The 15419-nt window shown below is 38.4% G+C and overlaps 1 protein-coding gene across 1 annotated transcript; it reads left to right on the forward strand.

Annotated features, from left to right (window-relative positions):
* Positions 1-610: 610 nt before the first annotated feature.
* LOC114393667 (calmodulin-binding transcription activator 5-like) lies at positions 611-14674 on the forward strand. The gene is made up of 14 exons (XM_028355054.1): positions 611-736; positions 883-1005; positions 1428-1553; positions 2061-2176; positions 2816-2904; positions 3087-3132; positions 3515-3632; positions 4119-4238; positions 4326-4384; positions 5255-5668; positions 12284-12978; positions 13217-13763; positions 13847-14158; positions 14244-14674. The coding sequence occupies exons 2-14, from the start codon at positions 939-941 to the stop codon at positions 14301-14303; spliced, it is 2769 nt and encodes a 922-aa protein (XP_028210855.1). The 5' UTR covers positions 611-736; positions 883-938; the 3' UTR covers positions 14304-14674.
* Positions 14675-15419: the final 745 nt, after the last annotated feature.

Below are 15419 nucleotides of genomic sequence, written 5' to 3' on the forward strand. Positions count from 1 at the left end.
GTTAATGTGTTAAATGTTTTTTTATCTTTTTTGTTTTTTCGTTTTTTTATTTATTCCTGATAATATGAATTTTAATTTTCTTAATTATATTAACTAATAACTAGTATGATAAAATATTTTTATTTAATTAAAATTAATTTATTAGAAAAGTTGAAATATATTTGAAATTTGATTAGAATTTAATTGTTATATTATAATAATTTTATATTATCATTTAATTATAAATTATTATTTATATGACTTTTAAAATTATTATTATAAAAGTTAATTAATTAATTTATTTTTATTAAAACCCACTAATACCAACCTAATGGTAAAGTTGGCATAATGCGCGTGGTTGTATCACTTGTATGTTTATTTTCCGTAACAGCCACGGTAAAATAAAAAAACCACTGTAAAAGAAACTATTTTTCCTTGGATAAGTATTTTTAGTCTTGAAAACATTTTTGTTAACTCTTGTCTTCTTTTTTCGTCTTGAAAACAACCTTTTGTCTTCATCTATTTATTTATTTTATTCGTATTAGTATTTTAATCGTACTTAGCTTCTTCTTTTTTTACACAAAAGCTCTTATTTTATTTATTTTATAACTTATACTGTAACTAGTAATAATTTAACGCATAAGAGTCATACTGTAGAATAGAAAACAGAAAGGAACAGGAAAGAGTGTCATTCAGCTCCAACGAGGCGATCATATTTCTCTGCAATCCGAACAGACCCACCCTTCTCTGCAATTAGGTAAATTTACCACCTTTTCTATTTTTTCTCACTACCCTTCTAATTTTTCACCCTGTTTTTTATTTTATTTTTAGTTGAGAACGATGTTTTTTTCTTTTATCGAGTCACCACTTTGCTCTTTTTTTCATTTTTCATGTAATATGCAGTTGCTGAGTTTTAGGTGAGAGAAAAGTGTTCGGAATTTCCCAAGGTTTCTGTGAATATGGCGAATAACTTAGCGGCGCAACAACTGGTTGGTTCAGAGATACATGGATTCCACACATTGCAAGGCACGTACTTCACTGTTGATTAAGTGTCTAACACTGAGATGTAGTTTTTGTTTCTTAGTTAATAATTATCGATGATGGTAATTTATATTAATGTTGTGAGTAGTACTAGATGTTCAGACACAATGTCCTGATATTTAATTGGAACTAAAATGATTTTACATAAGTTGTTCCCTCGCTTTGATAAATTATCTGATAAGCCTCCTATTGTATGGATGATAATTTTTGTCATCTGGTGGGAGACATCAGCCCTTTAAGTGGATTTTAGAACCTCGAGAGATTAGTCTTTGGTTTTCGGCTCAAGGATACCCCGTGTTAACAAAAAAAAAAATGTTAGTTTTTGTTAGTCAAAAGGAAAGGAAATTAATGAAAGCACGTTCTCTGTTTATTTGTTGTTCTGACATGTTTTCTTATATATGCCCCAGATTTGGATGTGGGGAGCATTATGGAGGAAGCAAGAACCAGATGGCTCCGTCCCAATGAGATTCATGCCATGCTTTGTAATTACAAGTATTTTACCATTAATGTCAAGCCAGTGAATTTGCCAAAAAGTAATTATCAATTAGCTGTAACTTGATGTTTGTGATCATATCCATTCTGCTCCATCGTGCATTTTTTTATAGACAACGTGTCATCTCATCATATTCATTTTGTGACTTTGTCTGCATACCTTAGTTTCCATTAATTTTTGGAGCTTTTGTGATCTAGCTTGTTTTATAATTTGTGAGCTTCTACACCCTTTATTGTTGGTTTAAAATTTATTTAGTTTTAAATTTCTATTCTTAGGAGGATCTATTTTCCTCTAATCTCTTTGTAATCTTCTGCTTTTACTTTAATGATTTTCTTCTTTCATAAAAAATGGACCATTTATTTGTATATATCATGAATAAAGCAGTATAAGGTTTTACTGTGAGTGACTTTTCATTCACTTATCTAATAGAACTTTGATTAGTTATTTTGCATCCAAATAAGTTTTCACTATTAATGATTAGACAATGTCAAATATCTGGTGAAAATACTGTTGTTGTTGTTGTTATGGTTATTTTGTGTGTCAACAGGTGGTACTATTGTCTTATTTGATCGCAAGATGCTTAGGAACTTCCGAAAAGATGGGCACAACTGGAAAAAGAAAAAGGATGGGAAAACCGTTAAAGAAGCTCATGAGCACCTAAAAGTGAGGATTTTCATTTTCTTGGGTGCTTTTATCCGTGATAATTTTTTTATTTTAATTTTGTTTCTTTAACATATTGTAGATGGGATAATTTATCATTTTTTGTAATGTGGAGTATGAATGAATTAAACACTAACAGAGATGAGAGGGTATAGCAAGTAGCCTGACAAGCATTAGATGTGGTTAAATTTTGAAAGACACAAGGCTTCTTGGAGCTCAGTTTTCTATTCTACTGATTTTATTGATGTTGTTCAATTCATTGTGCTTTCTCTATAAATAATACTTTTTTCTTTTAGGAGAGTTTTGGTGTTTAGTGAGTTTATTAGATATTGACCTCTTCTAGATCTGTAAGTGCTGAAGTATTTAACTGGTGATGCTTACTTTATATAAGGCATTATCTTGGATTTGTATGTCATATGATTTTTGTACAATGATCCAGTCACATATCTATCATTGTTTCTGGGTAGTATTTGAGAAAGAGATCAGTTTATGGCTTTCTGCTTTAATTTTATCACCAAGTTAAGTGTTTATTCTGTATGATCATAATTCCTTCCTCCAGTTTTTGTTATTTTTGATTCATTAGCATCATATCTGATTTTTGACATTCTTTCTGGTCATTTTTTTCTTTTCCCCATTCATCAGGTTGGTAATGAAGAAAGGATCCATGTATATTATGCACATGGCCAGGATAACCCAAATTTTGTCCGAAGATGTTATTGGCTGCTTGATAAGTATGCATATCAACTGTTTCTTAAAGCTCCCATTCCAAAATTTTATGCATGTTCATACTGCTGAATTATTTTGTAGTATGGTGCTTCTGTTATTCTTGTATATATTGGTTAAAGCATAAAATTAAAATAAGTTTGCTAATGACAATGTGACTTAAAAATTGTTTTCACTATTTTCTTTTCAGGAGTATGGAACACATAGTCCTTGTTCATTACCGTGAAATACAGGAGGTTGTGTTCAGCTGCTCACCATTGCCTCTATTTTTTTTCCTTTTAAAAGTTCAATTTAATGTCACAAACCATGATTTGTGTGTCATGTGTATGTTGTTTTGTCTGGAAGAAAGACCATATACATATATAGTCATTAGTCACTTTGATTTACTCTTTATGACACTTTAAATATGAGTTTTATTTCTAATTATAACCATTCACTGTTAACTGCTAAGTGCTAGGATTTTAGAATGCACCTTAAATATGACACTTAGCAGTTAAAATCTCTTTATAATTAGAAATAAACTTCATGTTTAAGTTGCCATTTTTGCTCTAAAGTTTTATTGTGAAAATAGATATAACTGGCTTTGTGACATTCTTTGGGTTGTTGTTTATGATACAGATGCAAGGTTCTCCCGTCACTCCTGTAAATTCACACTCCAGTTCTGTCTCTGATCCTCCTGCACCATGGATTTTATCAGAAGAAATAGATTCAGGAACCACAACTGCATATGCTGGTGGTGAGAAATAACTTTTATATTTCTGTGGTCTATCTTCTTAAAAGTTGTACTGCTGTAAGCTATTAATATGAAAGGCTAATGAGTAAGACATTTGTTTAAAATACTTATATTTTAATTTTGAAGATGTTAAGTGTTTGTTTGGAAACAATGAGAGGCAGGATAATGAGTTGCAAGAAAAGAACACGTGCTATGTGCATGTCTTTATATATTGCAGATATATTCCTTCTACCTCATTTCTGCTCATCTTTCCAAAGGAAGCATAATATATTTTTTTACCAAGGGAATAGTTGGTTGAACGAGGTGCATGAGTTGTTATAAATCCCATGGTACATGTCTTTGATTCCTATGGATAAAAAAAAAAGATTTTTTTTTGTTGGCTTATAATGCATGCTGTGTATGAAAAAAATAAAAATGATTAAATAAACTATGACTGTAGTTGTCTTGATAAGGTATATATCTCATCCTTTCTGATTTGGACAAAAACAGACACGAGTGCCAATATAAATGTCAAAAGTCATGAACTCAGACTTCATGAGATTAATACACTTGATTGGGATGACCTGGTGGATGCAAATGATCATAACACCTCTACTGTGCCTAATGGAGGTAAATGGTAGTTCATCAAAGCATAATCAGTCACTTGTCTGGATTGCACCATATATTTTATTATAACTTTAAATTAACTTTTTCCAGGTACTGTTCCATATTTTGATCTACAAGATCAAATTTTACTGAATGACAGTTTCAGCAATGTAAGATAATATTATCTTTCTTTTATTTGTATTCATGACTGTTTTTTGTTGTCTTTTTCTCATTTGAGTTCTGTGATGGACAGTTAGTTCTTTGACATTTTTCACATGGGAAAGAAAATTTATTAGAGAGAAAATGAGTGAAGCACTGGAGAATAACTAGGGGGAGCATAAGATATCCTCTTTTCTAATACTAAAAATGGAAAGGTCAAGAAAGGAGAAAGATTCCAAGATGCAGCAAAAGTCCGTTCAATCTTTCCATGTTGATAGTGAAAACTATCATGAAAAAGCCATGAGCTATTAATCACCAGAGAGAAGCCAAAAGTACAAACTTATCCTAAAGCAAACCAAGGGACCAAGAGATCCTAAAAATGCAGGCATTCTGCTTCAACCAAACAGGCCAAAGAACTGCAAAAACTGCATTGTCATAAAACTTTTGCCTCCTGATTGTTGGTCCTTTGAAATTTATCATAAGACCATTTTATCCTATTTGAAGTATATGTTATAGAGATTTTATTATATTTCCTAGACAACATGTTTTATAGATGTTCAGGCATTCAGCATCCAGGACTTCGGTTTTCACTATTAGATTATTGTTTCATTATACATGATTAGGAGTTAAAATGTCATTTTACCTTTGTGATACTATTTTTCAAATCACCTGCAATCACATCTAAAAAAGGCCACAGCCATTTTGAAGAACATGCCTTGAAATTATAGTGAAGGAAATGCTTATTTTTACTTTTTATACCTCATATTTGTATCATTTCCTTTGTTTCCTCTTCCCTCTTCTCCCTTTTTTTTTTCGTTCTTTTTTCTGGAGATACTCACTTTGTAATAGCCACTGCTTTGTTATACTTGCTTTGTCACCAGGTAGCCAACAATCTATCTGCAGACATTCCTTCTTTTGGTAGTCTCACTCAGCCTATTGCTGGGAGCAACAGTGTTCCTTACAATTTTTCAAGTGTTAATCTTCAGACGATGGACGATCAAGCAAATCCACATGAGCAGAGGAATAATACAGTTTCCTTAAGTGGTGTTGATTCCTTGGACACTTTGGTCAATGATAGATTGCAAAGTCAGAACAGCTTTGGAATGTGGGTAAACCCCATCATGTCTGATTCACCATGTTCAGTAGATGACCCAGCTCTTGAATCACCAGTTTCATCCGTTCATGAACCATATTCATCTCTGATAGTGGATAGTCAGCAATCTTCTCTGCCAGGACAAGTATTTACTATCACTGATGTATCCCCTACATGCGTATCTTCCACTGAGAAATCAAAGGTTTCCTTTGCCCTTCTTGTAGATCTACTTGCTATTATTTTCAGTTTTAAGCATATCTTTCCTTAATGTTTTATTTAGTTTCTTACTTCTTAGTTGATTCCTTAGTCTTTTCTTTCAATCTTGATTGATTGAGTTCCTGTTGAATTCCATAGCTGTAGACTGCAGAAATATAAACTCCGAGTATTATGAATTATTAGTTCTTTTCAATCTAGCCAAATTCATTTGTAATTGGTTATGAATTGCTCTTTGGCTGCAAGCATGCACATCTTCATGTATACAAATTATAACAGAATTTAACATAGTACATACTTGCTGCTTGATGAATTCATATGTTTGCTACCTGTTATTTTGACTTTCTGAATATCGAGGATTGGATGACCAGAAAGACATGAGAGAGAAACACGTTAGAGAGAGAGAGAAAGAGAGACAGGGAGAGAGACAGGCACTCTGTAGAGGAAGAGCGCCTGAGAGAGGGAGAGCACGCCTTTTAGAGAGACAGAGAGGTTCCCTGAGAAATCGAGAGCCTGCAAGAGACCGTTCTTATGACAACAACAGAATATACAGACGCAGCAGGGAGAGGGGGAGAGATAGAGATAGGCGACACGAGGAATATCTCCCACGTTGTCGGAGCATCTCTAGAAAGACGCGACAAGACGAAACATACGGAAGCTCGAAGGGGGGGAACCAGGAACATAATAGACAGGATGCTGAACCTGATCAGGAAGTATGGACCAAGGTGATAAGAAGGAGGGAAGCAAAGGCAGCAAAGAAGAACTATACCCAGAACAGATCACTACATAACCTCTCGGCAAACCACCCCAACTGGAGAGACAAGGAGGATATTACATCCTTTTACTTCACTAATTTCACAGACAACGTTAATGAAGTGAGGCTCTGGGGGAAGTTTAAGATTTGGGGAGATGTGCGTGAAGTTTTCATTGCCAAACGTCGTAACAAGGAGGGAAGAAGGTTCGGCTTCGTGAGGTTCAAGGACGTTTCGGACGTAAAGCTTTTGGAGACGCACCTGGACAATATCTTCATTGATGACCATAAGCTGTTCGTTAACCTTCCCAGGTTCACAAGGCTAGCGTCGAATGTTCATACGCATACAAAAGTAGATAAAAAGGAAAAGCAAAGTAAAGAAGCTGTCAAGGATTCTCAGGCCACTAATAGACCTCGGGTGAGATCATATGTGGAAGTGGTGGCTCAGAAAGGAGGCTTAGGAGGAACAACGACAGCTGTAGATGGCATTCCAACAATTACCATCGTACCTAATAAAGGTCGGGAAGTCTGGTGTAAAGGGGCTTGGGTTGGTAGGTTGAAGAAACCGATGCAGGCGGAGAAGATGGAGGACTACATATCGTGGGAGCTGGGATATAGCATCAGCGCTAGATCCCTCGGAGACGACATAGTACTAATTACTGGTCTTTCAGCGGATAAGGCCCAACAGCTTATCAACTCAGAGACGAACGGCGGCAATACCCTCTTTTATTCCCTCGAGAGGTGGCGTCCGGGGTACAGGGTATCTAATCGGATCGTGTGGCTTCAAGTATGGGGTTTCCCGATTGAAGCATGGGAAGTGGACCATATGAAGCAGGTCGTCTCAACCATCGGAGACGTGATCGAGGTCGATGAAGACACCGAGGACAGGAGGAGACTGGATCGTGCACGATTGTTAGTACGAACTCCCCTGCCGCCGGCGATAATCAAGGAAACAATCGTTCGTTGTGGTGAAGAAGATCACAGAGTGTGGTTGGTGGAGGAGGTAGGTGACGGCGGGGACATGCGGAGAACCAGATTATCCATGTCCGGCGAGTGGACGGATGAGGTCACGTCGGAGGAGGAGGGTGTTGCGGAGGAAGACGATGACGGTGACACCGCATTTTCCTACTCGCCGGAGCTGTCAGTAACCAACAACAACTTCTTCTTGAACCACCAGTCAAAAGTTTTACCCAGCGGTCCTTGTGGCCAAACTCGGGATCGGTTTGAATCAGTGGACAAGAGCCCAAATCCTGATAATTGCAGACCTAACGCAGGTGGCGCAGCAAGGCACTCTCAGGGCCCTACTTTGACAAAGGCTGACCAAGGGTATGTGTGTGCAGAGGAGATGCAGGGAAATCTTTCCCCAGTGGTCATAACATCGGAACCCGAGTTAGACGTGCTTCGAAAGTCTGAGGAAGACCAAAATGGAAAAGTTTCAAATTCTGAAGAACCAATAGGTCAGCAGTGTATTACCCATGGGGATTATAAGACATGTGCAACGGATAGGGGAGACTTTTATGACACAGGCCACATACAGGGTCAAAAGAACGTTGGGCCAAGTTCCACTTCGGGCCTAATAACGAAACTGGAGGAGTGCAAAAAGAAAAAACATATAACAATGACCCAGACTGCTAGCAGGAACATGGACGGGTTCCCTAAAGTTTATGCTAGGCAGCGGAATGGCCCATTAAAGGGCTGCCTTCTTAAGCCTGTAGCTGAAGAAAATACACTGGACATGGAGGACAAGGTTGTTCCTGACCCAAAGGACTCTTTCACTAAAGGTCCTCTCAGCAGGAACAGGGGAGAGATGGAGGGGGAGGCGGAGGAGGTTAACAGTGTTGATGGGAATCCCTTGGAAGACCTTGAAGATGCCAATCAGCAGTGGACCCTTGCGAAATCCCTGGGTCTTCAGCATGCATCAGATCAGGAAGGCATTCACAGCTTCAAGAACATGGAGACTCGGGATAGGAAAGAGGCATTACAGCTGGGAAACAGGAGTATCCATAAATGAATATTATATCCTATAATATTAGAGGGCTAGGTAGAGGTCTCAAATGGACTTCTATCAGGAGTTTGGTAGGGAAGCTTCATGTTGATCTCTTGTGCCTTCAAGAAACCAAGAAAGACTGTTTAGACAAAGCCTCGTGTCAATTTCTTTGGGGCCAAAGTGATCTGGAGTGGGAATGGCAGCCTGCCATTAATGCTGCTGGGGGTTTACTATGTATATGGGATAATAATAAATTTCAGGTTGATTTTCGATGCTCAGATAAAGATTATATTATGTTGGGTGGAGTTTGGCTGCCTCAAATGCAAAGAGTAGTAGTTGTTAACCTCTATGCCCCTTGTGATACTGCTGGGAAGAGGCAGCTATGGCAGAACCTTAGTAATAGAAAAGCTCAGTCTCTTGATTCCTGTTGGTGTTTGGTTGGAGACTTCAATTGCATCAGATACCCTTTAGAAAGACAAGGGATTAGCAATAGTAATCCAGACTCTCAAATCATAGAAGAATTCAATGAATGGCTTGCGGATATGGGGGTGGAGGACATCCCCTGTATGGGTAAACCTTTTACTTGGGTTAGGCCTAATGGAACTTGCAAAAGTAAACTGGACAGGATTATGGTTTCGGATGGCTGGATGGATCTATGGCCTGATAGTTCTCAATTCAACCTTGAGAGAAATTTTTCTGACCACTGCCCTATTCTCCTTCAATCTAAAATTATTGATTGGGGCCCAAAGCCTTTTAAGGTCTTTGACGGTTGGTTAAAGATCAAGGAATTTCAGCAAGTAGTGAAAGATTGTTGGCTCGGTTATCAGCCCTTGGGGTGGGGGGATTTTGTTTTAAAAACCAAGCTCAAGAACCTCAAACAGAGGTTGAAAAGATGGAGTAAGGAGAATTCAGCAGACATTAATATCCAAATTAAGAAGCTGCAACAGAGTTTGAATGAGATGGAGAACTCTATGCCCTCTCAGCTCTCGGAGATTCAAATCAAGCAGCTGAAGGACCTTCAATCACAGCTTTGGGAAAAGGCTAGCCTCCTGGAGTCTATCTTGAGGCAGAAAGCTAGAAGTAGATGGGTTAAAGAGGGGGATTGCAATAGCTCTTATTTTCACAAATTAATAAATTTCAGTAGGAGGAGAAATGCGATTAGGGGACTATATATTGATGATGCTTGGGTTGAAGATCCTTCCCTGGTCAAGGCAGAGGTTTTGCAGCACTTCCGAAATAGATTTCATGAATTGCAGCAGCAAAGACCTAACCTTGATGGAGTCCACTTCAATGCTTTATCTGATCTTCAAAGGGATAGCATGGTTGAGCCTTTTAATGAAGAGGAGATCACTTGTGCTGTGTGGAGTTGTGGCAATGACAAAAGCCCTGGGCCTGATGGGCTTAACTTCAGATTTATTAAGCACTTTTGGAAGGAGCTTAAATCTGATTTCCTGAGATTTTTTGATGAATTCTTCGTTAATGCCACCTTCCCCAAAGGCAGCAACTCCTCCTTTATTGCACTTATCCCTAAAGTGAAAGACCCTCAAGAAATCAATGATTTCAGACCTATATCCCTTATAGGCTGCTCTTATAAAATTGTTGCCAAAGTGTTGGCTAACAGGCTGAGAAAAGTTATGCCTCATCTTGTAGATGAAAGGCAGACAGCTTTTATTCAGGGAAGACAATTACTTCATGGTGTTCTGGTGGCTAATGAAGTGATTGAGGAGGCTAGAAGATCCAAGCAGCCGTGTATGGTGTTTAAGGTGGACTTTGAGAAGGCCTATGATTCTGTATCTTGGCAATTTCTCATTTATATGCTGAAGAGATTGGGGTTTCATGAGAGATGGATTAGGTGGATAAGGGCCTGCATCAATTCGGCTTCCATTTCGATCCTTGTTAATGGCAGCCCAACTTCAGAATTTATCCCTCAAAGAGGATTGAGACAAGGTGACCCTTTGGCACCTTTCCTCTTTAATTTAGTGGCTGAGGGATTGACAGGGCTGATGAGAGAAGCTGTTTCTCAAAACTTGTTCAAAAGTTATCTGGTGGGGAAGAACAAAGTGCCTGTAAATGTTCTTCAATACGCTGATGACACTGTGTTCTTTGGAGAAGCTTCTATGGAAAATGTTAGAGTAGTGAAGACCATTCTTAGAAGCTTTGAGATGGTTTCTGGGTTAAGGATCAACTTCTCCAAGAGCCAGTTTGGGGCTGTTGGCCAATCTGCGGTTTGGTGCAACTCTGCTGCTACCTACCTCAATTGTGCTTTATTGCAGCTCCCCTTCTGCTATCTGGGAATTCCAGTGGGTGCTAATCCTAGAAGGAGGGCAGTTTGGGATCCTGTCATAAGGAAGTTCGAGGCTAAACTGAGCAAGTGGAATCAGAGACATATTTCTATGGCTGGAAGGATCACACTCATCAATGCTGTCCTAACAGCATTACCTCTTTTCTTCTTGTCTTTTTTCAGGGCCCCATCAGCTATAATTCATAGGATTTCTACCATCCAAAGACAATTCCTTTGGGGGGGAAAACCAGATGGAAGGAAGATTGCTTGGATGTCTTGGAGCCAGTGCTGCACTCCTAAGCATATGGGAGGATTGGGGATCAGAGATATCCAAAGTCTTAACAAGGCTTTGCTGTTCAAATGGAAGTGGATGATGTTCCACCAACCAGACCAGCTTTGGACTAGAATCCTGAACTCTAAGTATAATGGCTGGAGGGGATTAGAGCATGGTCCTAGAAAGCAGTATTTCTCTACTTGGTGGGCTGACTTAAGGGCCATCTTTCAACATCAGAATGTGATCAATGCTGATAATCAAATTAGGTGGAAGCTGGGGAGAGGCGACAAATTCCTGTTTTGGGAGGATCCTTGGGGCGATGAAGGAGTTCCTCTCAAGGATCAATTCCCTGAATTATTCTCTATTTCTTCTCAAAGGGATTTAACAGTGGCAGAGGTGGGATCTTGGACTGAGAATGGGTGGGTCTGGAATATGGTTTGGAGAAGACACTTGTTTGATAATGAGGTGCAGCTAGCCTCTAAATTCATTGATCACATCCATCAAATCAGATTAATTAACAATCTCCATGATACCTGGATTTGGAGAGCTGAATCCACTGGGGTCTTAACATCTAAATCTGGTTATCAAGTTATTAAAGCTGACAGGGATGATGAAGGTCAGTACCTGGGCTTCAAGACACTCTGGGAGATTAAACTTCCTCCTAAAGCCCTCTCCTTTGGTTGGAGGTTACTATGGGATAGACTTCCTACGAAGGACAATTTGATTAAGAGGCAGATTCAGGTGGATAATAATTTATGCCCATTCTGTCATAGTCAACCTGAAACTGCTTCCCACTTATTCTTCACTTGTGGCAAAATTATGCCTATATGGTGGGAATTCCTATCTTGGATAAAGGAAGAAAAGGTGTTTCACTGCAGACCTTTGGACAATTTTCTTCAGCATTTCTCCTCAGCAGTTTCAAAGGATGCTAACATAAGAAGGACAATGTGGTGGATAGCAGTTACAACCTCAATTTGGAGGCTCAGAAATGATATAATTTTCCAGAATCAAACCTTTGATATCACTAGACTGACAGATAGCACTCTGTTTCTCTTATGGACCTGGCTGAGGGGTTGGGAAAGGAATTTCCAGATTCCTTATTAGAGTTGGTCTTCAAATATGTCTATAGCTTTTAGTTAAAGCTTCTGTTAGTAGGGTTTTCATCTGTGGAGGGTGCTGTATCTCCTGATTATCAGGACCTTTTCTGTATTATGTAGTACCTCTGGTACTTGGTTTCATATATAATATATTATCTTCGCCTTCCAAAAAAAAAAAAAAAAATTTTGACTTTCTGAATTCCTTTACTTGCAGGTCCTGGTGACTGGATTTTTTCATAAGGACTATATGCACCTTTCAAAGTCCAATCTATTATGTGTCTGTGGTGATGTTAGTGTTCCTGCAGAAATTGTTCAGGTTGGGGTCTACCGGTGCTGGGTATCACCACATTCTCCAGGATTCGTGAATCTCTACATGAGCATTGATGGCCATAAGCCTATTAGCCAAGTTGTTAATTTTGAATATCGTACTCCTGCTTTGCATGATCCCGCCGTTTCAATGGAAGAGAGTGACAATTGGGATGAGTTTCAACTACAAATGAGGCTTGCATATTTGCTCTTTAAACAATTGAACCTTGATGTTATATCCACTAAAGTATCACCCAATAGACTTAAAGAGGCTAGACAATTCGCCCTCAAAACATCATTTATTTCCAATAGTTGGCAATACTTAATCAAGTCAACTGAAGACAACCAAATTCCATTTTCACAAGCAAAAGATGCTCTATTCGGAATTGCATTGAAAAGCAGACTAAAGGAATGGCTTTTGGAAAGAATTGTTTTAGGCTGCAAGACTACTGAATATGATGCTCATGGCCAAAGTGTAATCCATTTGTGTGCAATTTTGGGATATACTTGGGCTGTTTCCTTGTTTTCATGGTCAGGCTTGTCACTGGATTTCCGTGATAGGTCTGGATGGACAGCTCTTCATTGGGCAGCATATTGTGGAAGGTATAATACACAGACATTCCACTTGTTTAAACCATTAGCTCTTCTGTAACTACATTGACCTAAAAATCCTTTTTTGGCGTGGTTTCACCATTCACATTCTTTTCTGTTTTTTTTTTCCTTCATACACTTCACATTAACATAATCAATGTGAATTTAGCATGATTTTGGGTAAAGTAGGCTGCTTGAACTTTGAATTGAAATTTTCTTATACATTTTGATTTAAAATTTGTATCTTCAGGGAGAAAATGGTTGCAACTCTGTTGTCTGCTGGGGCGAAGCCAAATTTGGTCACTGATCCTACTCCCCAAAATCCTGGTGGATGCACTGCTGCTGATCTTGCTTATATGAGGGGTCATGATGGCTTAGCAGCTTATCTTTCAGAAAAATCTCTGGTTCAGCACTTCAATGACATGAGCTTAGCTGGAAATATCAGCGGCTCACTTGAAACTAGCACGACTGATCCGGTAATTTCTGCAAACCTTACTGAGGACCAGCAGAACCTGAAGGATACATTGGCAGCTTACCGAACTGCTGCTGAGGCAGCTTCCCGCATACATGCTGCATTTAGGGAACACTCTCTAAAACTGAGAACTAAGGCGGTTGCATCTTCCCATCCAGAGGCTCAAGCACGCAAAATAGTTGCAGCAATGAAGATTCAGCATGCCTTTAGGAACCACAAGACAAAGAAAGTGATGGCAGCTGCTGCTCGCATACAGTGTACATACCGTACATGGAAGATTCGTAAAGAATTTCTCAACATGCGTTGTCAGGCTGTTAAAATTCAAGTAAAAGCTTCTCTTCTAGTTGTCACATACATTAACTGCAGATTCTGTTGGGCAAATTGACTAACATCTATGTTAAAATGCAGGCTGCGTTCCGGTGCTTTCAAGTGCGGAAGCATTATTGCAAAATTCTTTGGTCTGTTGGTGTGGTTGAGAAAGCAGTGCTGCGTTGGCGTTTGAAGAGAAGGGGCTTCCGTGGGCTCCAGGTCAAAACTGTCGAAGCGGGAACTGGAGATCAGGATCAGCAAAGTGATGTAGAGGAGGAATTCTTCCGGGCTGGTAGGAAACAAGCTGAAGAACGTGTTGAGAGATCTGTGGTACGTGTGCAGGCTATGTTCCGTTCGAAGAAAGCACAAGAAGAGTACAGGAGGATGAAATTGGCCCTTGATCAAGCAAAGGTGACAGTTAATCTATACATTTTATTAATCCTAAGAGGATTTGGTCTTGCATGTTTTTTCACTTCTAGAATACTCCTTTGTGCAGCTTGAGCGAGAATTCGAACGACTTCTTAGTACTGAAGTTGACATGCAACTGAAGACATAGATTACCCAAAAAGATTCTAAATTTTGGGATGCAGTATCCAGTAGATTTTGTAAGTCCCCCTTGACTCTTTCAGACTTTCTTAGTATCCTAGAATGGGTCATTATATAAAGTTTTCATCTGTCATTGGGCTCTCTATGGTTGTAACTTCTGATGCAAAGATACTGTGCCACCCCAAAGTTTAATATACAGAATACTAGAATAGTTATAGCTAGAAGCCTGGTCTGGGGATGGTAATGGCTTCTTCGTTTCTTTTAACTCAAAAATAGCAGAGGCAACCAAAGATCAGTGCGATTTTTTTTATTATTATTTATAGGCGCCAACACATCTTCAATATTAGCCCATATTTACAAAGATACTCTTTGTTTCTTAAATCACCATATCCAATATCAGTTATCTCTCTAGATTAATGATAAAATTTATTATATGATACTCCCCAATATTATGTTAGTTAAAATTTTAAATCCAAATTCAAAACAAATTGTAGCAATATCAAAGAGCACGAGATAATCCAATGTCATTTCATTGGTGTTATTTTTTATGGACACGGTTATAATTCTTAAGACTATAGGGTTAGATAGGGATGAGTAAAGTTTGGTCACAATTTTAGTGGCTTTGTTTCTATATGAAGCTGCCTTGGTAGTGCGTGCTTCCATTGCCTTCCGGAATATCTGCGTGTGCATGAACAAATAGGACACGGATCCTCTCTAGTGAAGAGAGAAAAAGACAGGATTCAGGTGAAACTCATTTCTTATGCAATTGGACCCTTTGTTATGTGGGTTCCATATGAACCTTGTTTTTCCTTTGCATTATAAACAAATATTGCTACAACTTCATATCTTACCATTTTTATATGAATCTTTAAAGTATACAATTGCATATATTAATGACAACTAGATTTATACTCGCATGACCAATAAGATATGACACAATTGGTAATATAGTGAGGTTCTTTAAACATGTTAGTAGGAATTCAATTTTTGACATTGTATATAGAAAATAGTTTGTTGGGAGGAAAACCTTTTGTGATTTCTACACTTCAAAAGCAATGTTGTATCATGAACAAACTTTCATACAAATCTCTCTATTTAGAGCATGCTTGGATATTTTTTTTCACTT

Source organism: Glycine soja, chromosome 17 (assembly GCF_004193775.1).
Source record: "Glycine soja cultivar W05 chromosome 17, ASM419377v2, whole genome shotgun sequence".
Lineage (NCBI taxonomy): Eukaryota > Viridiplantae > Streptophyta > Magnoliopsida > Fabales > Fabaceae > Glycine > Glycine soja.